The 27,929-nt window shown below is 42.9% G+C and overlaps 12 protein-coding genes across 12 annotated transcripts; 6 read left to right on the top strand and 6 right to left on the bottom strand.

Annotated features, from left to right (window-relative positions):
- Window positions 1-174: 174 nt before the first annotated feature.
- On the bottom strand, window positions 175-1,775 carry VTP21DRAFT_1761 (uncharacterized protein; the record flags this gene model as incomplete). Its single annotated transcript, XM_069391884.1, has 4 exons — window positions 175-421; window positions 498-1,252; window positions 1,324-1,420; window positions 1,489-1,775. The coding sequence occupies 4 exons, from the start codon at window positions 1,773-1,775 to the stop codon at window positions 175-177; spliced, it is 1,386 nt and encodes a 461-aa protein (XP_069251098.1).
- Window positions 1,776-2,619: 844 nt separating this feature from the next.
- VTP21DRAFT_1760 (uncharacterized protein) lies at window positions 2,620-4,693 on the top strand (the record flags this gene model as incomplete). Its single annotated transcript, XM_069391883.1, has 3 exons — window positions 2,620-2,830; window positions 2,907-3,928; window positions 3,995-4,693. The coding sequence occupies 3 exons, from the start codon at window positions 2,620-2,622 to the stop codon at window positions 4,691-4,693; spliced, it is 1,932 nt and encodes a 643-aa protein (XP_069251097.1).
- Window positions 4,694-5,382: 689 nt separating this feature from the next.
- On the top strand, window positions 5,383-7,599 carry VTP21DRAFT_1759 (uncharacterized protein; the record flags this gene model as incomplete). The annotated part of the gene is made up of 3 exons (XM_069391881.1): window positions 5,383-5,587; window positions 5,658-6,838; window positions 6,904-7,599. The coding sequence occupies 3 exons, from the start codon at window positions 5,383-5,385 to the stop codon at window positions 7,597-7,599; spliced, it is 2,082 nt and encodes a 693-aa protein (XP_069251096.1).
- Window positions 7,600-7,899: 300 nt separating this feature from the next.
- VTP21DRAFT_1758 (uncharacterized protein) lies at window positions 7,900-12,716 on the bottom strand (the record flags this gene model as incomplete). The annotated part of the gene is made up of 20 exons (XM_069391880.1): window positions 7,900-8,049; window positions 8,115-8,639; window positions 8,704-8,915; window positions 8,976-8,995; window positions 9,059-9,315; window positions 9,388-9,724; window positions 9,791-9,816; window positions 9,885-9,932; window positions 10,000-10,104; window positions 10,173-10,321; window positions 10,390-10,587; window positions 10,652-10,718; window positions 10,778-10,888; window positions 10,962-11,237; window positions 11,302-11,397; window positions 11,462-11,577; window positions 11,639-11,734; window positions 11,814-11,919; window positions 11,988-12,139; window positions 12,293-12,716. 20 exons carry the CDS (start codon window positions 12,714-12,716, stop codon window positions 7,900-7,902), a joined length of 3,471 nt encoding a protein of 1,156 aa, XP_069251095.1.
- Window positions 12,717-13,460: 744 nt separating this feature from the next.
- Window positions 13,461-16,115, top strand: VTP21DRAFT_1757 (uncharacterized protein; the record flags this gene model as incomplete). The annotated part of the gene is made up of 5 exons (XM_069391879.1): window positions 13,461-13,473; window positions 13,571-13,613; window positions 13,669-13,719; window positions 13,791-13,989; window positions 14,058-16,115. The coding sequence occupies 5 exons, from the start codon at window positions 13,461-13,463 to the stop codon at window positions 16,113-16,115; spliced, it is 2,364 nt and encodes a 787-aa protein (XP_069251094.1).
- Window positions 16,116-16,363: 248 nt separating this feature from the next.
- On the top strand, window positions 16,364-17,312 carry VTP21DRAFT_1756 (uncharacterized protein; the record flags this gene model as incomplete). Its single annotated transcript, XM_069391878.1, has 6 exons — window positions 16,364-16,474; window positions 16,551-16,647; window positions 16,714-16,800; window positions 16,863-16,926; window positions 16,988-17,183; window positions 17,250-17,312. 6 exons carry the CDS (start codon window positions 16,364-16,366, stop codon window positions 17,310-17,312), a joined length of 618 nt encoding a protein of 205 aa, XP_069251093.1.
- Window positions 17,313-17,534: 222 nt separating this feature from the next.
- On the bottom strand, window positions 17,535-19,264 carry VTP21DRAFT_1755 (uncharacterized protein; the record flags this gene model as incomplete). Its single annotated transcript, XM_069391877.1, has 6 exons — window positions 17,535-18,443; window positions 18,503-18,627; window positions 18,694-18,814; window positions 18,879-18,934; window positions 19,000-19,017; window positions 19,087-19,264. 6 exons carry the CDS (start codon window positions 19,262-19,264, stop codon window positions 17,535-17,537), a joined length of 1,407 nt encoding a protein of 468 aa, XP_069251092.1.
- Window positions 19,265-19,780: 516 nt separating this feature from the next.
- On the top strand, window positions 19,781-22,037 carry VTP21DRAFT_1754 (uncharacterized protein; the record flags this gene model as incomplete). The annotated part of the gene is made up of 6 exons (XM_069391876.1): window positions 19,781-20,086; window positions 20,166-20,437; window positions 20,503-20,583; window positions 20,646-20,712; window positions 20,773-21,474; window positions 21,543-22,037. 6 exons carry the CDS (start codon window positions 19,781-19,783, stop codon window positions 22,035-22,037), a joined length of 1,923 nt encoding a protein of 640 aa, XP_069251091.1.
- A 425-nt stretch (window positions 22,038-22,462) lies between these two features.
- On the bottom strand, window positions 22,463-22,912 carry VTP21DRAFT_1753 (uncharacterized protein; the record flags this gene model as incomplete). The annotated part of the gene is made up of 1 exon (XM_069391875.1): window positions 22,463-22,912. The coding sequence occupies one exon, from the start codon at window positions 22,910-22,912 to the stop codon at window positions 22,463-22,465; it is 450 nt and encodes a 149-aa protein (XP_069251090.1).
- Window positions 22,913-23,437: 525 nt separating this feature from the next.
- VTP21DRAFT_1752 (uncharacterized protein) lies at window positions 23,438-25,383 on the bottom strand (the record flags this gene model as incomplete). The annotated part of the gene is made up of 9 exons (XM_069391874.1): window positions 23,438-23,611; window positions 23,686-23,763; window positions 23,822-24,052; window positions 24,118-24,268; window positions 24,329-24,471; window positions 24,540-24,628; window positions 24,687-24,768; window positions 24,873-24,970; window positions 25,197-25,383. 9 exons carry the CDS (start codon window positions 25,381-25,383, stop codon window positions 23,438-23,440), a joined length of 1,233 nt encoding a protein of 410 aa, XP_069251089.1.
- A 162-nt stretch (window positions 25,384-25,545) lies between these two features.
- VTP21DRAFT_1751 (uncharacterized protein) lies at window positions 25,546-27,202 on the bottom strand (the record flags this gene model as incomplete). The annotated part of the gene is made up of 5 exons (XM_069391873.1): window positions 25,546-25,630; window positions 25,706-25,779; window positions 25,841-26,121; window positions 26,203-27,006; window positions 27,064-27,202. 5 exons carry the CDS (start codon window positions 27,200-27,202, stop codon window positions 25,546-25,548), a joined length of 1,383 nt encoding a protein of 460 aa, XP_069251088.1.
- A 310-nt stretch (window positions 27,203-27,512) lies between these two features.
- VTP21DRAFT_1750 (uncharacterized protein) lies at window positions 27,513-27,927 on the top strand (the record flags this gene model as incomplete). The annotated part of the gene is made up of 2 exons (XM_069391872.1): window positions 27,513-27,618; window positions 27,788-27,927. 2 exons carry the CDS (start codon window positions 27,513-27,515, stop codon window positions 27,925-27,927), a joined length of 246 nt encoding a protein of 81 aa, XP_069251087.1.
- Between the last annotated feature and the right edge of the window lie 2 nt (window positions 27,928-27,929).

The following is a 27,929-nucleotide window of genomic DNA, read 5'->3' as shown; positions in this document are numbered from 1 at the left end:
AAGATATATATTATTTCGCTTGGTACAATGTGAAATGAGAATGTAATCACGAACAATTTTCTTCAAGTAACCACGACAAGACGAAGCAAATAAATGGGAATTGCATACAAGTATGTGCAATGATATCAATATACAACGACAATGGAATAAAACAAACTCAAATGTGCTACTTATTTAAGGAGCTGTCTCCCAGTTTTTCAATATTTCAACGTTTTTTCCAAAAAGTACCTCCTTTCCGGCGGGAGTAAGCTCAGGCCTGCCATCCCTTACGGGCAAATGGAAGAAATAGGGCACATGTTCAACACCTTGCTCTTTACGTGCGGCAGCACGAGCACGTTGTCGCTCTTCTATCTCGATTTTGGCCTTTGTAGCCTTAGAAAAATCTTTAGCGAGAATATTATTTGTCACGTCTTTCCAAACCCTGAATGTTTGCAAAGCATCAATGTTAGAATGGTAGACATCTCCAAAATATGCAGAGCTAATGTTTAATGGCTCACCTCCTTGATTCCCAAGGACCGAGTTCAGAGATCGGGCGCACCGTCTTGGGTACCACTTGCAAGGCCTCCATGTCGATAAGCAATCGCTTTTCCTTCTCTTCGAATTCGACCCAAATTTCTCCCCGCCAGCTACCTTTTAATCGACAAATGATTTGCTGGCTCTTCGGTATTTGCTTGATCCTATTGATTGCAAGGTCGGATTCATTTGTGGGATCGTAGCGGAATACGACACCTTCCACTTGAAACTTGGGCTTATTGAACCAACGCTCCTCTTTGTACTCGAGCACAGCCTTGAGCCCTGTCTTAGGGCAGGTCACCACGCAGGCTTCGGACACAGTAATGTAAAGCGATCCTTTCATCCATCCATGAATAGAGGCTACGGGATGGGTCATGTGGTATTCTTCGTCATCGCGTTTGGGCAGTCGGACATAGATGCCCTTATTCTGCTCTCCTGCAGAGATTTTTACAGCCGTGCCCGTGAACCTTGCACTAATCTGGTCAACTCCATAAGCAAGAACGGAGTTGTCTTCACACCAATAGCAAAAGTTAGAGACTGGCGGGTGATGAGAAGTCTGCTCAATGAGGCAATGGATGACAGCGCGCTTGCTATCGCTGGGGGGCTCCTGCCCGGAATTAAGCGAGTGGTCCTGATAGACTGGGTTGCCAGTAGGAGAGAATGAGGGATAGTTGACCGCCCACGAACAGTGAAACTGCTCCCCCAGAATAGAATTATATGCTTTAACAACATTTCCTTTCTGCTCAAGAGCCGTGCATGCATAGGTGTCAAATTAGGGAAATATCATGGAAATAAGTAGGGGATTATTACCACAAACTTCAAATCTTTGGAGAACCACCACCGGATTGCTGCCAAAAACCTCTCTACAGAATCGTCTGGCTCATTTATACAAGCAAGGTAGTCAGGCCTAAAACAAGAGAATAGACGTGGGAATGATTTCGCAATTGCATGCATTCAGGGCAAAGTACTAAATACCTATCATTATAGTTCCAATATTCAAGGTTGGGAATAGGCTCGAGTAGCTGTGTGGGCAGAGAGAGCCGACTATCAAAGGAGACAAGTATTAGTTGGAAGCACAGGTCGCCTAAGAATGCCATTGACACTTGCATTGCAGCCATGTCCTTGACTCCGATGAATTTTGTAAGGAGGGAAAGCACCATTTTCAGTTTGCTCTCCGTAGCCGGTTCCTTCTCAGCCAAGGATTGTATGTCCACGCCGGAATCGGCTGAATCGAGCAAAGCGTTATCTGTAGTTGCCATCATGTTGATAGGAATTCTAACAGGATATCTTTGGAGGAAAGAAGAGAGAGGAATATGCAAAAGAGGGTTTAAGAAAATTGACGGGTGGCTCGCAATCGGATTCGATCGATGGGTGTTACAAGCGGGTCTTGCATATTCATACGAGGAGATTCATACTCTCCTACTATTTGGGCTCGAAAACCTATTCAATTACCAGCAGATACGACCTCTGATTGGGTGGAGGCTTATAATTGCACCATTTGCGATAGAATATCCCTGAAGACATCAGCAATAGTTTTCTCCCCTTCTCTGGGACAAGGATATGAGCAGGGCGCTTCTAAACCGAAGCATCCAATTCTCAATCTGTTTTTGTTAGATGAAGCAGCATCAAAACCCAGTCTCTATTATTGATCATCAGCACGACGGTTTTCTCATAAATTCACGTGGAGTACAAATTAATCCCTCAATTAGCGCATAGCTGATTGCATGGAGAGTATCTCACTCTGTACAGTCGTAGGCATTCTTATTCCAACTCATTCAGACACTGGATTGACAAAGCTGGCTGCCAAGCGCCATCCTCGCGGAATTCCGTACACTGAATCAGTAGGCAGCCCTGTATGGCTCTCGAGTCTGAGTGCTAACAGTACTGATGGCTCTCAAGCGATTTGACCAATAGGTGGCTAATGTGTGCCTCGAGGGGATATAAAAAAAGGTCCAAGCCTTGGTTTTCACCATAGAATAACCTTTCGGTTTCCGAGAAATGTGGCTGCGACCCAGTACTCGAAATAGATTCTTTTCCAGAGCAACCTTTCTCTGGCACCTCCAAGAATTTTGATTCCTTTAGGCCATAATCCATAAGCTAAAAAAAATGAGTGCAACAAAAGGTTCCCAGCCGGGAACTATCGGTGATCAGATTGCCATGCTTTTAGGCCCTGAAGCATATAAACAGCTACAGGAGGCAGGCTGGACTGGCTCAGCTGGCCACAATGGGACCACCTCCAATCCAAATACCATTAAGTCAATGGGCAATGTAAACGATACCACCAATAGTGCTACCCCCTTGCAACCAACGCCCCAAAGTGAGTAGTCGAGTGAACCGAATTGTGTATGTAATTGAGTTTACCTGAGCCTTTTATTCACTCATTCTTTCTGTAGGCTTTTCCTCACATTACAGCAGCTCGGCGGTTTCTAATTCAAATCAGAATCCAACCGAGTCAACGTCAGCCCCAATTGAGTACTCATTTTCACAAATGTCCTTAGGCCATTCTCAGCAACAACCACAATATGAACAACCAAACTTCGAAATTTATGATACTTCTTCCGAATTCAATTACGGCCATGCAGACAGCCATATTCAGCCATCTGATAACCAACCCAGTTCGGACACTTCAGCTCACACCCACCAATATGGTATATTGCAGTCAGCACAACCAAATCTAGATACAGCATCCATTCTTCAAGACAATTCCAATCAAGAGTTTATTCCAAATGGCCATTTACCCATTCAACATACCTATCCTGAAGCATCGCCGGCCAACGATTTATATCCTCATCCTGAAGAGAGCTATACTCGCCCTACCTCCACTGATCAGCTGCATTTTCCTTCAAGTTTGAACAACAGTCTCAACTCCTCACCTCGTACAAGCACTAGCAGCTTCGACTCGTCACGTGTAAGCACAATTGAAATCACACGTCTCTACAATAACTCTCGTAAACCAAGCCATATGCGCCATCAAAGTCTTACCTCGACAACGCTTTTTACCGACGAAAATGCATTAAAATTGTATAGAGAGCAGGCGAAAAAAACAGATGACCCGACTGTGCAAATATCTTTTGCCAAATTCTTGATCGAGCAAGTAAATTCTGTAGGGCGTGATCCTGCTCAAAAGGAGAGCGAAGAAAAGCTCATGGAGGAAGCAGTGTATTGGATAGATCGCTTAGCATCCAAGGGACATGGCGAGGCATGCTATATCAAAGGAACATGGTATGAGATGGGTTTATTCCGTCATACTCAATCAATGGACAAGGCAAAATCCTTGTACAATTCTTCCGTGAAACAAGGTTTTCCCGCAGCAAACTACAAACTTGCCCAGTTCTATGAGAACAATAAATATTTCCCCAAGGCTATAACATATTATAACCGTGCAAGCGCTCTGGGCGATGCCAAAGCCAGCTTCGTAAGTAATTTGACGATATCTCTTGTAATCATCTTATTCATTTGGTTAATTTTACTTTGTAATTAGAAACTAGCCATGGTTTATTTGAATGGACAGCTTAAACAACCTATTAACTATAAGCAGGGCATGGGATACCTTAAAATGGCCGCGCGGGGTGCCTCTCGAGAATTTCCCATTCCTGCATTTGTGCTAGGACAGATCCTTGCTGATGAATATGAAACACCCATCCCACATGAATTCACGTTGCCGGACGGAGACGCGGCATGCTCGCTTTTTTCTCGCGCATCCGATTTAGGGTACCCTCCAGCGATTGCTCGTGTGGCCCAGGTTTACGAACGTGGAGAGTTTGGACGGAGTGTTAATGAGGGCAAAGCGCTTCAATTTTACAAAGATGCAGCCGAGCTAGGAGAGCCTAACGCTATGCTGTGGTTATCAAGATACTATCTAACAGATGAAGCATCTGGGGTTGCTCGTGATGAGAACCTTGCTTTTGAATGGGCGCGACGCGCAGCCGAGGGCGGGTTGCCATCAGGAGAACTTGCGGTGGGGCATATGTACGAATTTGGGATTGGTTGCCAAATGGATTTATCCTCGGCCCAAAAATACTATCAGTTGGCGGCGGAACATGGAGTTGAGGCTGCTAAGCAACGCGTGAAGAGCCGAAATATTGGAACTATCTCCAGAAAACAGGGCGAGGAGGCACTTGAACGACTAAGAAAGCGGCGAGGTCAAGGGAAAAACTCAAGTGATTGCCTAATTTCGTAATGCAGAAACACAATATTTATTTCTGTATCTACACTATTTCTGCCATCATTCATATTTATATTCATCCTTCTATTTCGCGATATAACCTCCCATTTGATATATAATATTTGACCTGTATACAAATAACCTTATTAGAATTCCTAAAAACTATAAAGTAAAAGAATATTAACGCTTGCCTAGAGCACTCTCCTCCTTATATTGTATTTAGCGTCGAGCTAAATCCCCTTTGAATGAATTGCAGCGAAAAAAGCCCTGAGGCGGGCATTACAACGCTGTGTAAACGTAAGATTTTGATTAGTAGAGAAAATGTACCAGCACGTGTTGACTTGTAGAGTTAACAAGTTTATTGTGTGGATTGTGTCGATGAATTCAAGTGACTCGACTCGCATTGCACTCGCTAGGTTCCCCTTGCATTCGAGCATTATGTCACATTGAAAATGGGTAGCCAAGAGTTTGTTGATTTAATATTCCTGATTAAGGAAATCCAATTCTCCTAAGATAGGAGTCAAATTAGTCCAAGATCTTAATTAGCCACCGCCACTCATTTTGCTGACGGCCACTTTGCAAGGTAAAACGGCGAATAGTTCACATTTCAATTTATCCCGAATAATCATACAAAGCGGTTCTACGGTTGTTTATAGATATCACTCTCTTCAGTTGCTTCAGCGTAATGCTCGTATAATATTCCTATGAGCTCCAGTAGCAAAATTCCAACTGGGAGGGATAAGGATGATGTGAGAGGTGAAGGATCGAATATTGGAGACCAGATTGCACAGATACTTGGACCAGATGTGTATAGGCAGCTCAATGAGGCGGGATGGAGAAAAGACCCCGAAAATTGGAACAGCGACGAGAATGTAACCGTTTATCCAACACAAAACGAAGACATTAATTGTAAGGATAATTATGACAAGAGATATTACTGATTTATACTGTGAGACTAAGAACATATGAAAACGAGTAGATAATAGTGAAGAATATTACAAAAAGTCTGATGCTGGAGAGGCTTCTGGTAGTGAGCAATATAATGATGCACAATATAACACTTCGCAATATGATAATGCGCAATATGATAATGAGCAATATTACAACGAACAATATTACAACGAGCAATATGAGAACGACCGATTTGACAACGATCAATATAATAATGAAGCCTGTTATAATGAAGACTATTATGGGACCTATTCATATAGTGCCCGAGATAACTTCTATCCCCCAACCATGATGCGAAGTACATCGCATGACTCTGAGCCTAGCAGTACCCAAGTTCCGAGCCATCCCCCGTCGGATGGATATGAATATCCTTACTCCCATGATTATCTAGTTCTACCGCCTTCACATAATTATAATAGGGCTGTAATGCTAGATGGATCGGAAAGTACTTCGTCCTTACCTCGCTCCTCTAGTCAAGAAACTCAATTGACAGTCAGCAGCAGTAATTTAGGAATGGTTGACCGTACTTCTGGAGGAAGATTTACTCCTCCTATGACCAGTGCTGATCGATTCAGAGTTGGAACTGGTTCGACTTTACGGCATAGCATCCCACTGAATTTGGAGGTTGGACTTGCTCGCGATCTTAGGAACTTGGAGATTCAGCAGACAAAGGACAAGAAAGCGCGCCCACTTTCGCTCTTTAGTACAGGAGAGATATCACGACTATATAATGACAAACGCCGTAGCCAGCGTCTAGATGTGGGTCAATCCCCCTCATCCACGACTTTATTGATGGGAGAAGGAGCTCTCAAATTGTATCGTGCTCAGGCCAAAAAGACTGATAATCCTTCTGTGCAGATCTCGTTTGCCAAATATTTGATTGAACAGGCCAATGCGGCATGCAAAGATGACGACAAGAAAGAGATGGGGGAGAAACTGATGGAAGAGGCAATATATTGGGTGGACAAACTCTCGAACAAAGGATACGGAGAGGCCTGCTTCATTAAAGGCACTTGGTATGAGAAAGGATTATTCCGACATTTGCGATCACCAGAACGGGCCAAAGCACTTTATTCCACAGCTGCGAAGCAAAATTTCCCCGCTGCAAATTTCAAATTGGGACAATTCTACGAGAATACGCGTCATTTTGCCAAAGCCATGTCGTATTATAAGCGGGCAGGCGCACTGGGGGATGCAAGAGCAAATTTTGTAAGCCAGGGTTTTCGTCCAGAATTTCTGTATACTCACTTGCTTATACTCTTTTACACAATTAGAAACTAGCCATGGTCCATCTCGAAGGATCTCTCAGGCAAACACAGAACTACAAGTTTGCTATGGGATACCTCAAAGTGGCGGCCCGTGCAGCGACCGCCGAATTTCCTCTCCCAATCTGGGTCCTTGGCCAAATCCTTGCAGACGAATACCCTACACCCATCCCTCATGAGTTCACAATGCCGGATCCAGATGCAGCCTGTTCCCAATTCATGCGTGCCGCCAGTTTGGGATACCCGCCGGCAATTTTGAGAATGGCCCAAGTATGGGAGAAAGGAGAACTTGGAAGGCCAATGAATACGGAAAGGGCACTTGAGCTTTATCGAGAGGCAGCGGAACTAGGAGAACTGGAGGCAATGATTCGACTATCGCGGTACTATCTTGAGGAAGATGTGAATGGTATGGCGCGAGATGAGACATTAGCATTTGAGTGGGCAAGAAAAGCAGCGGAAGGTGGATTACCTGAAGGCGAGCTTGCAATGGGACATCTATACGAATTTGGAATCGGGTGTGAAGTGAACTTGGATGCTGCTCAACGTTTTTATCAGTTGGCTGCTGATCATGGCATTGAAGCAGCGAGAACACGTCTAAAGAGCCATGATATTGGGACAATTTCACGCAAACAAGGCGAAGAGGCTCTCAAGCGATTAAAGCGGAGGCGGAAAGGCGCGAGAGGATCTGATTGCACTATATCTTAAATATCTTGTTCTATATTGTCTGATTTAAAATCATTTCATTCGCCTATTCTCTATTTTTTTTTTTTTTTGCTTTTTATTGCTACTTAGTACGAGACAAAAATAGTTAAGAGTATAGGAATATCGGATGCAAATATAAGGATTAAAGAAATCTTATAGCAACTGTGACGGATCTACAATTTCAAATGAAGTTCAAAATGATCCTATAATATATAATATATAATAATATAAAGTGATGCATAAATCTATTCAAGTAGTTCCCTCTTCCCTTCTCCAAAAAAAAAGATAAACCTCTAACGCATTTCACATTGCTGGTGAAGAGAGATCGGGTGGTATAAGAATCAGATTTGTGTTGTTAAGCTCACGGCGGAAGTTATTCAATCCATTGGAAAACCGGTCGCGATCCCTTGTGCTCAGGTTCCATTCTATGTCCTGCTCTAGTTGATTAAGCGCCTATATAGCATAAAATGTCAGCTTTTTGAATGAAGTTGGGGATAGAGCAAATGAGAAAAACAAACCATTTCCAAAGTATTTCTCCGCTCCGGCAATTGTGCTTTAATTAGCCGACGCTTGTATTCATCCAGGTTGTTCAATGCCCGATTTAGTATATATAACACATAAAGTGGTCGTGATAGAGACCATTGTATTTGCTGTTCTTCAAACAATACCGTGCCAAATACTGTGGAAAGCATATAGGGAAGCACGCTTGCATTCTCCATTACTCTTGTCCATAACCAATGAGGGGTGGCACTTTGTCTTGCCCGCCTTCTGGCAATGGAGGCTCCACTCAAGGGCTGGCTACCACTGCTAGGTGGAGATAGCAGCCCTTGTTGCCAGCTCTGTTGGATCAGGAATGTGCACAGGTGATCAAGTGCATTACAGGAATCAGTAGCGATTTGTGTGTCAAGTGAGCGCACCCCCTCAGCAAGAGCTTGCATAATATACAGAAAAGCCATTGACCCCGGGTCAGCAATGGACATCATGTGCTCATTGCTGAATACGTCAAGCAAGGCGTAAAAGGAACGTGCAAGTTTTGGGAATGCCTATTAAAAACAAAAACAAAAGTTAGCTACCATATATTGTTATAAGAAATAGGGTTATATATACCATCATATCGGCAAGCGGAGTGCTAAGCATCATCTCGAAAAAAGTGTTCAGTGCCGCTTCGAAAGCAGTGTCACCGTACAGTGAAAACACCCCGAAGCTCACGTAGCGGCCCGAGAGAGAACGATGTAGTATCGAGAAGCACACTGCTATACCCTTGTATTTGGCTGCATACTTGTTAGATTCTTCTACTTGACGATGAACTGTATATTGTCCTGATGAAAGGAGCATTCAGCATCTCAGCAGTGTCTCTTAAGACAAAATAAATTGTTTACCATAGGTGCACAAGAGTTTGCTATAAATTGAGGAAAAGAGTGAGAACAAATTAGATATGAGTCTTGATTCGTCCATGACTTACCTAGTCTCGCGAAAAAGTAAAATTCCATTTGCCGACGATACATCGAAATTCAGGCGCTGGCTGCGGTTGTAGCAAAACTCATTGAAAAATTTAAGGATGACTACTGCTAAAGAATCGTCCACCCAAGCCTCAAGAGCACGTAGCATTACACGTAACTTTTGAGGATAAAACCATTCGAAGAAGAGTAGGAAGTTTTTGCGACTTTGGACGGAAAGAAGAAAGCCACGTAAATCCCTGAAGATCCCGAGAACCGTTTCCTTTAATAATAATAAAAATGCATTTATATATCAATCTGAAAATTCTTTGATTTCAAAAGCTCAGTTATTTACCCTGACAGCTGGTTGCCGAAAAGCTTCTAAGCTATCTAAAGTCGAAAGCTCATCAAACACTTCGTCGAATGGCTTCATGAAATCATCGAAATCTGCTTCAGGATTCTCTTCTGCAAAAAGCAATCGACCCAGGGCATTATAATATGACAGGCGATGTGACAGATTAGCACCCAAAAAAGGGAAGTTCTTTGCCGAATGACAGCTAAGCAAGCGTTTGGTCTTTGGGGCCCTGCGTACAAGCTTCAATGAACTATATCCGCTGGCGATATCATTTAGGAGCTTTAGCGATTTGCCGACGATTTCCGAGTGAGAAGCCCAGATTAATAGGTTAGACTCACTATATAAATATATATATATACATGAATTAGCATCAATTAGGCGAGTATGAAATTGTCGAATTTACATTTTGGACATTATGACGTTCAGGAGCTAGTTTAGAACAAAGGTGTATTAGTTTAAGAAAAATTGATAAACCGATAGATCGTTAAGGTTTTTACCATCGATTGATCGTTAATTCCGAAATTTTCAGACATCTTCTTGTAAAACTATTTAGAATGGAACAGTTTGTTAAGTGTACCTTTTCTATAGCATTGCAAAAGAGTGACGTCCTACCTCCGTCGCTCGTGAGGAAGGTTCTCCAATATAACTCTTCCGAAGTTGTTGGAAAAAGAAGAGAAAAGCCGCCTCCAGTTTATCAGAACCAATCTGCTGCCCTTGCTATAATAGCAACCAAGTTGCATCAATGTGTGTAATTAATGTTCATCCTATAATTCGCAAAGACCTACTTGTTCGAGCCAGACTCTATTTATATCCATCAGTTGCAAAACTTTAGTAGCAAGTTCGGCATCTGTAGTATCTTGTTCCTCAGAATTTGAATAGGGTATTCGAGCACCGAGAAAACCACCAATTATATATACAAGCCAGGCAAATTTAACTTCATGACAATAAAAATAAGTTAACATACTGCAGAATATTAAATGGAGGGTCAAATAGAAAAATTACCTTCAGTCACTTCCAGCAAAGCCTTTAGTGCTTCATTCATTGTGCCTGTAGAGGCACGTTGATAAAGCTCTTGGTACTGTGAGGCAACTGGATCGAAAAGTGTGTTAATGCATACACATGCTTCGGGATATTTGCAGCGGGCAATGTTGGAAAGTAGCTCTAATTGCTCAATCAATAGTTCCTCGTTTTCCATAGGATCTATATAAAACAAAAAGCAAGCTAAAACAAAAGATTCAAATCTTGATAATCTGTCAATTCATACCATCCATCGAGCCCTCAAGTATAACAGAGACCGCTTCCACACGAGAAGAGATAAAAGCAGGGACAAGCTACAATAGGGTGTATATTAAGCTAGCGCCTGGCAATTTTTGAAATCTTTTACACATACATTAGCACAAATATTTTCTAGTACATCTGGAGGAATATTGCGGACGTTGCTAGCACCCGACGCCATCTTAGACCAGAATGTCAGCAGATAGGTCGTGCTGTTCGGTGCCCACTAAAAGTGATTTTAAAAGATTTAATTGTAAAAGTACAAATTGCCCAATGGTTCCAATCCAGAAAATAGGTACCTGCCAAGCGCTAAAGCCTTTAATCGAAAAATTCGCCACTAATTCCATCCACTCAATCCACTCGGGTTGGGTTGATATCTCGCTCATCTGGTAAATGCTACGGAATTTGGCGAGCATTCGACAAAACTCGTGGTAGTTATTGCTGTCATTCATACCCTGCGAGGTGATCAGGATCTTACGTATCTCCTGCATCACTTGTCCGACAAATTTACCGCGCTCCTCTTCATTAAAGAGAGAGCGACGCACGGACGTGATATATACCAAACATTCCATCACCTATTAATTAGTATTTAGTTAATATGATGAGATAATTGGTGAAAATATATATCTCAGGATTTACATGACTAGAATATGGAGGATCAAATGCAGTATATGCTTCAAAAAAGGTTTTCACAATGCCATTATCATCGAATAACGACCGCCATGTAGATGGGACCTAGACGCAAATATTTCCAAGTTATATTTATATGAAGTGTAATGAAGAGTGGTCATGTATAAACCTGAACACTCCCAGTATCATCGATTGATTCGTCGGGGGCGGTCCCAATAAAATCAAAAGCCAAGCAGTTTTTACAAAGGGAAAGTGTCGACTCCTTAATACGATTGCCCTGTGAAGCTATTTTGCATGCAGCTTTTAATTACAAAGTGTTTGAAGGCGTCTAGTTAAAATAAATTACCATGTTCGAAGGGAATTTGCCGCGTGACCAGTGATTGTAAGGTAGATATAGTAAATTTAAAAATATCTAAGAGTTGTGAATCGCGAAAAGAAGTAGCTGTCAGGCGAATATAAAAATGTATGAAATTAGCTGTCAATATCAAAGGATAGAAGCACATTAAGTAAAAACAAATTACAAGTCTTGCGTTGCTTCACCATATTCTTTTGTGGAACTTGTAGGTTCATTTCTAGTACGAGAGTTGCAAGCACCTGCAATCCCACAATCCGATGTTCAATTGTTGCCTATATTGGAGAGAGGTCATATATATGCTTTAGTTTTAAATATAAGAGTAAATATAATGAAGCATTACATTGAAGTTCAGCATATCTTCCATGATATTGCGAAATTCATCTGAGTCGAACCAACCGAGTTTTGTGACAGTGGCAAACACCTGGCTAAGTGCCTGAATAACAAAGGTGGACAGCGTAGGGTGTTGGTAGAGGTATCTCAAAGTAAAGTTTCCTGCAGACAAAAGCAGTTAAAGGGAAATGAAAAAAAGAGTAAGCACAGTTATTCTATGCTAACAACGGCTTCCGAAGAGAGAAATAAACAAAGGCATAATGGCCATAGAGTAAAGCTATGGCGATGTTTAAGCAATATACAAGCAATGCTTACTCAGATCCAGCTTCTGCTCTGGCGTGAATAAAGAAAAATGATCAAGTGCTAGAGCACGAAGTCTATGTGCTGCGAACATTTGGGCATACGGAGATGGAGAACTTTCCAAAAGTAACTGGCAAAACTGCACCGATTCTGCAGGAGTCTCAGGGACTCGTGCAATAGGAAGACTATCGCTGCCTGAGGGGCGCCGCCCACGATCTCGTGAGTAACTTCCTCCAACTAATCCTCCAATTCCAATTCCTCCCTCTCCATCAGTTGACAGGGTGTCTTCAGCAAAGGTAGGGCAGGCATAATCCAAAAGCCGTTCGGCATGTACTCTGCCTTGTGTCGATTTGGGATTGAAGAATTCCTCGCAGAGCGTCTCAAGGCATTGTATAAAGTTTTGTTGATTGGCCAAACTCATCTCGGGCCAATAAGTCATGTAAAACTTCACCCCCTTTATCTTAATGATGGCTGATTTTTGTTAGAAGATGAATTTAACTTCTAGAATTCCAGGAATATTACTATCAAAGGACGATAGGATTTCTTCCACAAAAATCAGTAAACTTTGTGAGATGGAATGTGAATGGATGCTCTAAGGATGTCGAGACGTTGGAGGAAGAAAGTAAAACAGTATTTTTATTGAGGTTATATTTCTCAAGAGCAAAAACCAACGTGTTATGTGTCCCCCCCCCCAAAAAAATTCGCGTTTTTAACTTGCGAAAACAACTAACCACCATTTTAGATTTTATAAGTCTTAATTTAAATTGAACGCTACTTATTGTTGGTTTTACATTTGAAAATCAGAGGAATGACAGAGATTGCCCATTCTTACAGTATACTTTATTTATTATAGCATAATGTGATGTTAACATTATCCAATATACATAGGATATCAGACCAGATGAAGAGTAGTATTGTTATAACAGCTTAAAAATATTAGCAGTATTCAATTACCAAAAATAAATATATATTTCCCATTTCATCGGCAAAATTGAGGAATTAGATTATTGTTAATTTGCATATTCTTGACATTTTCAAAGAAATACTTTTCAGAGCGACACTATTCTGAAATTTATATAGTGAATTTTAAGAGACGCAGCCAGAAGGTTTTATAGAAAAAAACAAACAAATATCAGCCCTTCGTACATTTTGCTTCTTTAGATCATTAGATTGACTGCTCAACATGTCGGTTGTAGGTATGTTAGAATCCCGATCTCCTATCTTTTTTCTGTCCCATTATATATCATTTTTCTTAATTTGTCCACTCGATTCTGTCATGACATCCTTTTATAGGTATCGATTTTGGTTCACTGCAATCAGTCATCGCGGTTGCTCGGTATAAATGATATATTATATACTCTTGGAATGGGCTTTAACATTTAATTGTGTAGTAACCGTGGCATTGATGTTATTACGAACGAAGTGTCGAACCGAGCAACTCCGTGAGTATACAAATTACCTCGCTTGGCAAATGTCGGCTTGGAATAAATATTTTATAATTGATTATGAACAGTTCTCTGGTATCTTTCGGCCCTAAACAACGCTATTTGGGCGAGGCCGCTAAGTCCCAGGAAATCTCCAACTTCAAAAATACTGTTGGCTCGTTGAAACGCCTCGCTGGTAGGACTTTCCAGGACCCTGATATTCAACAAGTAGAAAAGCAGTATATCAACGCTGATTTGGTCGATGTGGAAGGTCAAGCCGGCGTTAAGGCAAATAACACTCTTCTCAATTATCATGTCGTATTTATATTGAGTAATAGTTCTATTCTCCCCATTAGGTCAGCTATCTGGATCAAGAAGCCATCTTTAATAGCACTCAGCTGATAGCAATGTATTTGACTAAACTCCGCGATACTGCGTCAAAAGAACTTAACGTCCCTGTGTCGGATTGCGTCATCTCTGTTCCAACATGGTACACGGATGTTCAGCGTCGCTCCCTTCTTGATGCTGCAGAAATTGCAAACCTCAACGTCCTTCGATTGATGAACGACACAACAGCCGCTGCACTTGGCTACGGCATTACCAAGACGGATCTTCCTGATGATAAGCCGCGCAATGTCGTGTTTGTTGATTTGGGCTATTCCGATTACACTGTCACCGTTGTATCCTACCTTAAGGGCAAGCTCACAGTGCTCTCCACAGCTTGTGACAGGCATCTTGGTGGAAGAAACTTTGATCAAGTTCTCGTAGACCACTTTGCTGAGGAATTCAAGCAACGCTATAACATTGATGTGAAATCGAAGAATAAGCCGCTGTTCCGTCTGCGAACTGCATGCGAGAAGCTGAAAAAAGTGTTGTCGGCAAACCCACAAGCACCATTGAACGTCGAATCAATCATGAACGATATCGATGTCTCAGCAATGTTGACTCGCACTGAATTTGAAGAGCTATCTTTGCATCTCTTGGAGCGAATTGAGTCACCACTGAAACAAGCGCTGTTTAACGCTGGCTTAAGCGTATCTGAAGTGCACTCGATTGAGTTGGTGGGCGGATCAACACGTATCCCAGCTGTGAAAGAGCGCTTGACTCGATTTTTCGGAAAAGAGATCTCTACCACGCTCAACCAAGATGAGGCGGTAGCTCGGGGCTGTGCTTTGATGTGCGCTATTTTGTCGCCTGTGTTCAAAGTGCGTGATTTCCAAGTCCACGACATTACTCCCTACCCAATCAAGTTTACCTGGGCCCCAACGCCTGAGGAAGAGGAGACGGAACTTGTAGTCTTCCAGAAGAACAACCCAGTCCCATCTACAAAGATCCTTACCTTCTACCGCAAGGAAGCATTCGATTTGGAGGCTTACTACGCGGAGCCACAGGAATTGCCCACCGGAGCTAACCCGTGGATTGGCCGCTTCTCAGTGAAGAACGTGGAGCCCACCAAGGATGGCGATCTTGCCCAGGTGAAAGTGAAGGCTCGTTTGAACTTGCACGGTATTGTTTCGGTAGAACAAGCTTACACTGTTGAAGAGGTTATTAAGGAGGAGAAAGTTGACGAAGCAATGGAAACTGATCAAACTCAAGAGAAAGATTCCAAAGATGAGAATAAGGAAGAGGGATCAAAGGAGACTGTGAAAAAGGTGAAGAAACTCGTGAAGAAGCACGACCTTCCCATTGTCAAAGGTTTGCCATCTCTTGCCTCCGATGTTATCGTGAAACTTAAGGAGAAAGAGGCTCAAATGGGTATGGCGGATAAACTTGTTGCGGATACTGAGGAGCGTCGCAACGCGCTCGAGGAATACGTGTACGAGATGCGTGGAAAACTTGAGATGCAATTTTCCGATTATGTCGATGATGCCACTAAGGAGATATTCGTCAAGCTGCTTAATGAAGTAGAGGATTGGCTATACACTGAAGAGGGCGAGGAGTCCACAAAATCCGTGTACACCGCGAAACTAGAGGAGCTTCTCAAGTATGGCCGCCCAATTACGGAGCGATTCCGCGAGGCCGAGGCGAGACCTCACGCCGAACGTCAACTTCGGGAGACAATTGAGCAATATATCAAGAATGCTCTTAGCACTGAGGAGCGTTTCGCACACATCTCTGCCGATGAGAAACAACAGGTGGTGGATCGGTGTGAAAAGGCCCGACGCTGGTTGAATGATGTGCTCCACAAGCAGGCAGCGGTACCTCCTCATGAAACTCCTGTTGTATATGCGCGGGATATCCTGCATGAGCGGGAACAGCTGGTGCACTTTGCTAGTCCCATCCTTACGAAACCCAAGCCAAAGCCTGTGCCCACGCCCGAGCAAGCCAAGACGGAAGCTGATGAGACGGCTCAAGCAGCAAAGGACGAGCCCTCTGCCGAGAAAGAGTCAAAGCCTGAAATGGACGTAGACTAAACTTTTAACCCAAAAAAAATGTTTATAATTAGATCGAAGAAAAAAGAGGTCCATAAGAGCTTATCTTGCGACTTTTACAAAAATCACATTATATTTTCTTTTTTTTTCTATATATATAGAACACCTAAATATAATATTGTTTTTGTAATAATCAACGTCTATTAGTATTTTAAACATGATGTGGCGCAATTTGACTGCTTTTTTCGTGATGGCGAGAAAGCAAAATACTCTTTTCTATATACCTTGTAATGTTCATCCTCTCGGTACTTAAGGACACGGTTCGCATCGTTCCGAGCGACTTTAGTATCCCAAAATATGAAGCGCTTGAGGATGAGATCAACAAAAAGTACTCAAATAAGGTAGCACTCTAAATATTTGTTTTATTCACATTCTTGCATTGAGATCAACAAATGCAAATGTATCACTATGCACTAGGTCTTACAAGGTGTAGGATTATGTATCTGTTTATACGACATACTCGAGGCGAGTGAAGGGTTCATATTTCATAGCGATGGCAGTAGTCATGTAAAAGGTGGTTCTGTCTAGTGGACATTACCCTGAATATTCAATGACTAATTTGGTTTCTATCGAAGTTTAGTTAGGTTTCGTATGTTGGTATTCCGCCCCCATATTGGCGAAGTACTTACGGGCAAGGTTAAAAGCTGCACGTCAAGTGGCGTACGAGGTAATTTTTCATTAGGGGTTGAATTTTTCTGAATTTTATTAACTATGGTGCGTTTGTACTAGTCACAATGGATTTTTTCGATGATATCCTAATCCCCCCACATTACCTCCCAACCCCGTCAGAATTGTGAGTGGATTATGATTAATGCTGTGGATTGGACTAATTATTTTGCTTGTTCCGTGATCAGCGATATGGAAGAGCAGGCATGGCAATGGAGTTTCGATGGGAACCCTATGTGGATTGATGTTGGAAGCAATATTCGATTCCGCATTGAAGATGAGACGTTTACAGACACAACTCCACCCCCTGCCAACCGACAAAAAACGACTGTCGCCGAACAGGAAGCCATGAACTCCACAAAAGTACCGCCTTATTCTTTGACGGTAACGTTTGTTCGCTTTTACAAGTCAATCTAATTAATATTTATCATCGCAATATATGGCTTATAGGCTACCATTGCGGACGAAGGTCTAGGAGATCCAGAATGGTGGAAGGGAGAAGAGCCTGTATAGCGCTTTGAGTTTGACTTTGCATATAATTTTCAATTCAATAAATATAATCTATTTTATTATTTACGAGACTACTCTATTTCACCTGAAGAACAAACAGATTGAATTACCCAACAAGTATAGTAGAGTAATATGTATTACGGAGGATGAAAAATAACCTGGTATTCATGCTACAAATAGTTAGTAGTATGTAGTGTTCATAACTTTCATTAGAGGTTGGAATTATTAAGCCATCAGCAATCCCATGAGAGTAGAAACCAAGAGCATTGCAACACCACTCTTCACGATGGTAGCAGACGAACTAGCACCGGAGGGCGTGACCTTGTTAGGACCTGAGAGTGTGCCAAGGCTAGTGGAAGGATTTGCGGCGGCGGGCGTCGTAGCATTGCTTACCATAAGCGCTCCTCCTGGCAAACATTGACCAGTGGTAGAATCCCAAAATAGAGTGTCACAGTTATCCGGGAGCGGCTTGCGGTTAGCATTAACTCGAGGGGGGAGAGGCTGCTCCAGCGTAGGATATTGACCAGGGCATCCATAGCAAGTACGGAAGGTTCCGGTCGGGAATGAGCATGATTCTACTACGCCCTCATCAATTTGACCATCGCCGTTGTCATCAAGACCGTTGCATATCTCTTTACCGAGCTTGGGCACGTCACATTTCATGTAGGGTTGAGAGGCAAGCTGATCCTTTGGAACAGGGTTGCGCATCCATTCAAGCAGCTGTTGGTTGTTGACCATCCACACGTCTGGTTGGCCCATCGCCCACTCGAGAAATTGGGTAAGCATATTGACCAAAGGAGCAGTATCACGAGGTTCAGCACCAGCGGTAAGGTGTACAGGGTGGACATAGATACCGAAGGGTTGGCGACCACCGTTATAATGACGGTTGAAATTGTCCTTCATAAGCTGGAGCATCTGATCAGGAGGAAGATCAAGATACGGGTCCATAAGGTGGGGTGGTTTCTGGGGAGCATCGACGATTGCATGCATTGGGATCTCCCATAATCCTGGCAACTTCACTTTGCCCGGATCACAAATCCCGGTCCAGCAGTCATTAGCCATGCCATTATCGAGAGTATAGGGCCAGTAGGCATCCTCCACTTGAGCTGTGGAGGAGCTGTCATATGCGAAGCCCTATAAATAGTACAGGTGGTTAAAACCTATTTAAGCAAGCTGCCTAAGATTTATCATACAAGTTTTGCAACGTTTGCTAGAGTATCCGCGGTGTAATTCAGGAAAGGAGCGCGGAAGCCGGCAAGTTTGCTCTTAGGTATACCAGCGAACGAATTGAGAATTTGTTTACAGGAAGAAATCTCCTCTAAAGTCATGGTAACATCCTGGCATTAATAAAAGATAGCTATCGAATGGATATGTGATTGCTTACGCTCAGATGGAGAACCGACGTGGGTGTATGTATGATCTGCCACCTCGTGACCGGCGCCATACCACTGAGTAACGAGCTCCATGTCAGTGTATTGGATGGAGACAAACCAGGTGCCGCGAGCCTGTCCAAAAAGAAATATTCGTTAGAATCTCTCAAATATCAGAAATAAATATTGCTAAACCCACCGGGCACCCGTTAGGATTTTTACGATTCAGAAGAGTGTAGGCAGTCTTCATCAGATCTATTACGTTTTAAAAGCTATCGATTTAGAGAGAAGGGTCAACAGGAGATACTCTGGCTACTTACTCTCTTGGATGGAGTCATCTAAATCAATAAAACATATGCATTAGTTGGCCACGCTTGGGATATTCTGTTGAAATCCGGAGTGCTTACCAAAAGTAAAGGTGAGAAACTGGGGAGCGTTTGCCGGCTGGATGCCAGCAGGGGGATTCTTAGAAGCGCATTGACATGTAGGGAGCTTGCATTGGTTGGGATCGCAGGTGTATGCAGGTTGCTGGGCGGATGCAAAGGCAACCGCTGCCAAGGCAAAAAGGATTGTGGAGACGCGCATTATACCGCCAAGTGGAGTGTGGAAAAAGGAGGGAAGAGGAACCTGATGTGTAGAGACTGGTAACGGCTAGAATAGCTAAAAATAAAATATGACCCTCCCCCTTATTATAAGCAATTTACGGTGTCCAATGAATGCATGCTCTCAGCCGCATAAATGTTTCAAAATTTCAGCGGTGCTATATATTTCCATGTGCTTGTGTAATCTGCCCATGTCTCTCTTAATCCCCGCCTTATTAGATTTTATTGCCGAGAAATTTTCACAAATGCGCCTCGATCTTAAGGCGAGGATCATAGAAACAATGACGTTGCCTTTTGGATCTTGAGGATCTGGAGTGTTGGCGACGCGTAAATTGGGTTGGCGCTGATTTTGTTCAGAAACGCGTATTTCTTCTACTCGGAAATCCTTAAAGAGCATTTACAAATATCAAACATTTATAATTTATTGTAATTTATTTTCAATACCCCCCTCAATATCCACGTCTCGCTTGGATGTTGCTTTTACCAAAATTTTCAGGAGATGGCTTTCAAGGAAAAACGCGTTCACCACCAAGCTGAAGGCAACCGCAAGCTTGCCTCGATATTCAACAACAAATTTGCAGGGTTAATTAATAAGTTTCAAAAGCAATCTCAATACACCCGGGATGGAAACTTGTTTGAACGCGGAGAATGCCGTTCAGGCACACCCAACACGCAGTATTCTAGTGAGAGTTGCAATAACTGGGTCGATGAGGTTGAGTTTTGCGGGGAAGCTCCTCTTCGTCCCGGCAGCGGGATGGACAAGCTACTCTCCGAAATGACAGACGAAGCATTTGAAGACTTGTTGGTATGTGAACGGAGGCTATAGGCAAAACATCGAATTCTTTTGTGTAATTAAGTTGATAATTCCCTCACGCCCTTATTAGGACGAGCTACAGTTGCCCGGCCACCTCCGTGAACAACTACGTGCATTCCCGGTCGCAAAAAAGCAAGCAATGTTGAACTCGCAGAGTGCGTCCAGGCAATCTGCAAATGGAAAATTTTCGCCCTTTTCACTCGTCTCGCCGACTTCACCCAGCGGAGCCGTGCGGAATCCGGTGGTTGAGCCCATTGTGTTCGTGAATAAGTTACGTATTCAATACAATGACGTGAAAATAATGCAGGAATTGCGGGTGTTGCTAAAGAATGAAGCCGTTAGGTAGTTACGGCCTCCCGAGATTGATTCCAATACTTATTTAACCCTTAAAACCCAATATGATTTAGCTGGACCTCGGACTTTCTTCGTGCGGGTGGATTGGAGTTGCTCAATACCATATTAAAAAACGTAAAAATGCTCCCGAAAAAGTAAGTATCCTTGTGTCATGGAAAACTATGTTCGCGACTAACCAATCTATTTCTCAATTAAGGAAAATTAACAAAGAAAAACTACTACAAGAAATCCTCCGATGCTACAAGGCATTGCTTACACACCAGGTGACAGCCAAATAGAAGCCTTCTTCAATCTCTGGATATTAATATTTGCCTTGATACTAGGATGCCACACGCAAACTAATACGCGACCCTCAACCATTTTATCTGATGCGCGACATTATCTTTGTAGACAAGGCTCGCTGTGAAATAGCGACTTGCCACCTTATCATCGATATATTCCACGTGCTCTCTACCACCCGCAGTTTCGACCTCAATGGCTACGACCTGCTTTTTCAGCTCCTTCTGGATAGAATAGAAGACACGAATACTGAAGAAGAGCGTGATAAGTTTTCACGAAAGGAGTGCCCCTTTCTGGCATCAACCTCGGGCAATTTCCCCCCTGTATACGCTCGCAGATTTCGGTCGTGGATGCGTGAGCTGGAGAGTTTCGTGGATAAAAATATTGAGCCGATCACTTTTCTTGCACGAGCACTGCGCTACGATTTCAAAAGCATTGCGCGACCAGCGCCCCCGCCTATGCCCGCAAAGCGCAAGTCTATACGGGTGCACAGTAGACGCTCCCCACAGCGGCGCAAACCCTCACGGGCCGGCCGTAGTGCCGTCGGAATTGGGAGTGGGAGGGTAGCGCACGAGGACGCAATGTTGATGGTCGATGTTGGGGTGGTGGAATATTTATTGTCCCACCTGCAACTGATCAAGTTTATACTTCATTCTCCCCCTGCTAGTATTTGGCACCAGCAGGGATTGGATAACATGGCGCTTCAGAAGGAATTGTTGGCCTCTGGCCTTGATCGGGTAGTAAAGGTAATTGAGCCTCTTTGTGTCCATTTATCCCCTTGATGTGCTTAAACCCGTGCATCTGCCCAATATAGAAACTTCTCGCGTGCCCTCACCCCAAACTGCTCTCCACCTATCTACCCCATCTCCAAAGTTTATTCCCGCAAAAGCCCCCATTGACACTTTCTTCTCCAACCCCGAGCGAGCCACATTCGCGAAGAACTGCCAATCGGCGATGCGACGCGACCTCTTCATCCTGCTCATCAACAACATCCTCCGTCTCCACACCCCCATCTTCCATAAAGAATGGGACTTGGATATGTCACGAGAATACTTGGAGTGGGGATTTGGGGCGTGGCTATATAGGATCTAAAGAGAAAACCGAACAGCAACATGAGGATGATAAGCCGTGCGTGGATTCTGAGCAATGCAATATGAACGTATGGGACGAGGTACGAAGAAGAATTCTGGAGGGGAGAATGGAAGGGAGGGTATTGCCCTGGGAAACCACGCAGAACGATGAGGAAGACGAAGATTGGGTGGACGAGGAAGGAGAAATGACAGGGAGTGTAATAGTACGAAACATTTGACTAGTTTGAAGAATTCTTTTCTATAAATATATTTGGAATATACCTGCGAGCGACTCAGCTTGCTTTCTACCATTGTATTTCTAAATATATTTTTTCTACTCAGTGCTATCACAAGAAATCCTTTATCTATCTTTTATCTATCTTTTAAATATACCTTGGCTGGTGATTATGTTATATAATGGTGGAATTGATGTTTCAACAAGCCCTTGGAGCTTTCGATTGAATATATAATTATTTCAACTTGCATATAATTTGTGGTTAAAAGTAATTTGAACATATACAAAAGAGAACTCTCAGCCATAGCCCACAATAGTACATAATTAGTTCAAATGGATTTACCTGTATCTTGATATTATGACAAAAATGCTTGGCCTAATTTTTCGTCGATTTTAGATAGCATTTATAACGGTTATAAAGCTATATTTTTATTCCGGAATATGGTTAAGCTTGTTAAATGCAGTGCAAAAGACAGCGTGATTGTTTTCGTAGCCTTTTTCTTGTTGAAGTTTATAGGCAGCATCCGCTGTAAACCATGCCGCATTAAGAATTTCTTCAAGCTGTGGAGTTGCAGAACCACCGACCGCCTCCACTAGATAATATACAACCCGTTTATTTATCGTACCATGAGTGGGGTGGTCGTATTGATACTCGATAGTAAGTAACTCTTCGATAATTTTTCCATCAATTCCGGTTTCTTCTTTAATTTCTCTCAAGGCATTTTCTTCATCAGTTTCGCCATCCTCCTTTTTCCCCTTGGGCAAGGTCCAACGCCCATAATGATCCTCGATGAGTAAGATTTCAATTTGTTCTTCTTGCTTTCGATAAACAATACCTCCGGCTGCTATCTCACACTTCGGTATTGCTCGCTCTTCCATCTTACTACGAAAATATAGTGTCTCCTAAACCTAAATAATCTTTAAATATCTAAAATATATCCATCCCCTTTAAAATCTCGGATATAGGCCAATCTGAAGCACTCTGAAATTGAAAATTATATCCCTCTATTTAATCATTGTGTCCATTCTTTTTTCATTTTGTCATATCCTTTAAGCAGTTTAGAAATATAACTTGAGTATTGTGGCTAGATAATCTATTATATTCTAGCCACCTCATTTCAAGATACAGGTATAGGTATCTAAATTCTTCCTCAAATACGATATGCTCATATAACAAACTCTACGACTAAATATTATAATTCCTTTAGTATATATTAATTGCACTAACGTGATCTATTTACAAGTGCAGTTAACTTGTATCACACTCACAGCAATAGGAGGTGATAACTATTGCTCGTTAAGGTTCAATTTATTGTCATAAAAAGCACACCTTGAATATCAACAAAAATCTACAATAATGGTGAGCAAAAAAAAAAAAGCCAGATACCATGCCTCCTCTTCTCGTTACACTCCACCCTTCCTCTGCTCCTCTTTCTCATTCCCGCCATCTTCTTCACCTCCCTCCTTGGACCCTTGGTCAACTGAGTCGGGCGTGTCTGAGCGCGATTGCTGACCCGACACATTTGCCGTTAAAGGTTCATATTGTTCGAGTTTCTTCTTGAGAGAAGTGCGCTCCGCCTTTGGATTGTTAAGAGAATAGGGGCGCGGGTTAAATTCTGGGTTACGGAAGCTATCTCGTGGAAATAACTTACCTGGAGTGCTCGGCACAAATTCTCCAGCTTGGTCTTCTTCTTATTCGCCTCCTCTAGTGCTTTCTCGTGCTTCGAATGCTAAACGAAATAGGGTTTACCAAATGCTTTGCATATAGGCGGAAAAAGAGTGGTTTACCTCTTCTGCCATTTCCAGTAAATTCCGGTTCATAGTATCACATTTTGTTCGAATGGTTGTGTTTTCCTTTTCAAGTTTTCGTGCCTTCTTGGTCATCAGCTCCATTTCACGTCTAAACGTGAGGAAGAGTTGGTTGCTCTTGTTGAGGGTTTCCTCGACCTGTTTGAATTTCTCCACGTAGAGATTAAGCTGCTTTCGTAACTCGGACTCTGCCTGCTTAAGTTGCGACGCCTAATGAATAATGTGGAGTAAGTGCACAGGAGCACGAAGGGATTGCCAAAATGAAAAATCCTTGCCTTCACCACCTCCTGCTCGGTCAGCTGTCGTTGTTGTTCTAGTTTCGCTTCATAAAGCTGCAGCTCTAGATCTTTGGATTTAAGAACCCAACTAAAATGCTGTTCTCGTAGCTCAAATTCCTCCAAGATACTCTTAAACTGATCCTTTAAACTAGCCAACCACAGTGTTAGGTCATTGTTCCCTGCCAGAAACGATGCCTTGAGAACTTACACTTCATTGTCTTCAGCCCGCCGCTTAGTCTCATCTGAATCCTCCTCCAACTTTTGCTTAATTTCCCATAGGCGGTTCTCAAACTTTGTCGAGAGCTCTTCCCGCTTCTTCTGTTCTGTGATGGCCAACCATTTGCTCTCTTCCTAATAATAAGAACCACTGCGTGTAAATAAAAGATGACATGACCCACCAAACAGCGCAGCTATTAGACCTTAATCCGCTTGTTCTCTTTCTGTAATTCTCGACACAGATTCTCTAGCTTGTTTTTCAGAGAGCTAACTTTGGACAATTCAGATTTGGCTGTAAGGAAATAAAAGAATGAGTGCCATGGCATTCCGCCCATTGGGAATCCACTAACCAGAGTCCTTCTCTTTCTGCAGTAGCTCATGCTTCTTCTTCAGCCGCGCATGGTCATGCTCAAGGCGCTTCGACTCCTGTATCTAAATATTTTTTGGTGTTGAAGAGATACTCAATAAAATGCATTCCAAGCTGTTGCTCAAAATTCCTCAGGAGGGGAGGATAAACAAAGGGAAATGACATTTACCAGCTCCATGTACTTCTGGTGAATCGTGCTCAGCTTATCTTCTCCCTCGGACTGAATTATCTGGGTAATCTCTTTGTTTGCCTTACGAATAGCCTTGGCTAAGCATTGGAAGCAGAAATTCGGTTAGTAATAGGCTCAAAAATAGATGGAGCAAGTGTAGACGCAACGTTTTCTTTAGACACGTAAAATTAAGTTATAGAATGCTCTTTCAAATGCGATTTCTCGCCGTCCGTTTGCAGGCGAGCAAAAGGTTACAAAGAAAGAGCAGAAGGGAGATCCAATGCCAGAATATCATTTTTCCACCGCTTTGCTCATCGTACTTACCAATATCTTTTTCCTGTTCATCCTCCTGAGTACTCTCTGTCTCCAGCTGCGAAATTTTATCTTGAATCATTGCATTCAGTTCTTCAGGCTTGAGCTTCTTCGGCTGCTTCTTCGGTTTCTTTTGAGCAGTTTTGGCGGGCGAGTGGCTGTTGGAGGGACCATTACTCGATGTGGGCGATCTCTCCATGTCCGTGGGAGGAAATAAACCAATGTATTAAGTAATATTTCGACTGAACAGAGTTGGTAGCTAGAGTGACAATAAATGGCAAGGCACCTCTGGTTGGCGCAGCAAAATTAATTCACTTTTTAATTCCCAATTTTGCTTTTTATTCAATAAACTTTCATGATACTATCGTAATTCTACATTCAATTTCTCAACAATCTCCTGCCTAACCTTCTCTTGGATTGAATTGATCTCATCATTCGTAACATTTCTACAGGAGTGGGGTTATATAATCATTGTTATCAATTCAGCTGTTTTTTTCCATGTGGGATATTGGGTTCCTTACCTGTCCATAGAGCGGTAGACAATTCTATAACAAAGGCTCCTTCGATTTGTTTTGGGATGCGTGAAATCGTCGATCTGCAAATAAAAGGTAAGTCGGTGATTGCAAAGCGCACAAGAGACTCGTAATGATGCTCACCTTTTTCACATCTTCAACAATATCCCCTGCCACCTCGCGTATCACCGAACAAATGTCATTCTCGTGGAAACGGTTTGGATCATTTAGCCAGAAGCTGACGTCCTTGGGACAAGGTGGAAACTTGGAGAATGGCTGGAATTTGGTGATCGTCCCGGGCTGAAACTGGGAAAGAAAGCGCTCATCGGTTGACCAGAACAGACGGATATCGGGTATTTCAAAGAGCACCATAGCGATGCGCTCGAGTCCAAACCCAAAAGCCCATCCGATTTTCTCGTGCAGTCCTATTTTCAGCATAAAAATCATTCAAATGTGTTCTCTTTCGCAGTTCAAATCTTCAGAATAAAAGATAGACTCGGCCTTACCCGCCATGTTCATGATGTTCTGCTGCACCACGCCACATCCACAAACTTCCAGCCACTGTCCTCGGAAAAACACCTCCATTTCCCAGCTCGGACTCGTGAAAGGGAAGTACGCATCAATCCACCGCACCTTGATGTCCTCGGAGCCATTCGATGCTAGGCCAAATACCGATCGGATCATTCCCTCCAAGGCCCACTTCAAATGATTACCTACGAGGTGGGAGGCGACCGGATCATGGCAAGCCTGTATAGGATTCTGGTCCGAGATTCTGGTCTCGTCCTGAGCATATCTGTCCCATTGGCCATTTTTTCTCAAGGCCATGTCTGCCTTTATCTGCTCTTCGACCGCTTTCGCCTCGAAGTATTGGAATCCTTCCATCTGGTGGAACACAGGATAGTGAGTTGCATCGATCTCGTCTCGTCGATATACATCGGCACTGATCAAAAATTTGCTCTTCCCGCTCCTTAGCCCCTCTAGCTGATGAGCGCTGGTATGTGTTCTAAGTAGTATATTTTCATTCAAGTAATAGGTGTCGGAGGGCGCACGACCCGGGTGATCGGCAGGAAACCCAAGGTCGTCGAAATTCTGGCGAGTAGTTACGACGGGAGAAAAGTTGTTGAAAGGAGTAAAGTGACCAAAATGGGACTCTATTAGAGACCGCACGATGCTGACTGGATGTCGAGGATTAAGATGTAGACGTCGTGTGGTTTTTGCGAGAATGGAGGGTGTTATATTGGTGTAGGAATCGGTCGGATAAGTGTTGCTATTGACATAGATGGCATCCCGGGTGATGCGGGGAGCATTTTCTATTGAGAACATTGTTCAGTAATGTTCTAATCAATCTGTAACGAGAATTTGCATACCTGCGTTTTTAGTGTCTTCTTTTACAGGCTCGATCGCACTTGCTACACTATAGTAACAGCTAGGTATTGTTCGTGACAAGCCCAAGCGATTGGTACAATAAACCAAACCCCAGGCCGGCCTTAGCATGGTTTTGAGCATAATATTGCTGTTGTAATTGCAATCTCAATCCCCAGGCAGGTTGGTGTGAGCCGAATTACCTCTCGTTATTCACTTGGTCAACCAGTAAGTTCCTCGTATTTGGTTGACCTTGACAATCCAAGCCCCCCTTGTGACTGCCTTTCACGATCAACAGCAGTGGCACAACGACCAAACTGTGTTCGTTTTCAGTATGTTGACTCAACCGTACAGGAAAGGAACCTTTGGGTAAAAGTGAATCACTGTTCTCCCGATGTTCTCCGGCCGCCGACTTCCACGAGAAAACAGGAGGTAAAAAAGATAGGCTCAGCTCATGCAAACACCAAGCACCCCTTGCCAAATTTTACTCGAGCCACGCTGTGGACAAGCAAAGACGAAATACTCAGCATACAATGTGATAGAAGGTTGCATAGAAGTAGGTGCGGAAACAAGATTAGATTTTGCTCCCCCCCCCCCTCTGTTTGTATTCCGTCTTTGTTTTTCACCCACAAGTTTGTGTGCAAGCATTGATGATAATTAAAAAACTAAATGTATAATGAAATCTCATACACATTTCATTGTCATATTGACAGCTTAAGAAACTTTAAGTTGAAAATGTAAAAAAAAACACAACCACAAAGCTACCCACCCCCAAATACCAGAGAGGCATACAAGAAGAAGAAAAAAAAAATGGAAAGTTCGGTGAGCATGTGAACCATAACGGGTGTAATATGCCTAGCCTGTACTGAAA

Source organism: Calcarisporiella thermophila (genome assembly GCF_041956535.1).
Source record: "Calcarisporiella thermophila strain CBS 279.70 unplaced genomic scaffold VTP21scaffold_12, whole genome shotgun sequence".
In the NCBI taxonomy this organism is placed as follows: domain Eukaryota; kingdom Fungi; phylum Calcarisporiellomycota; class Calcarisporiellomycetes; order Calcarisporiellales; family Calcarisporiellaceae; genus Calcarisporiella; species Calcarisporiella thermophila.
Note: the sequence above shows the minus strand (reverse complement) of the source record. Positions and strands in the feature narration are given on the sequence as shown.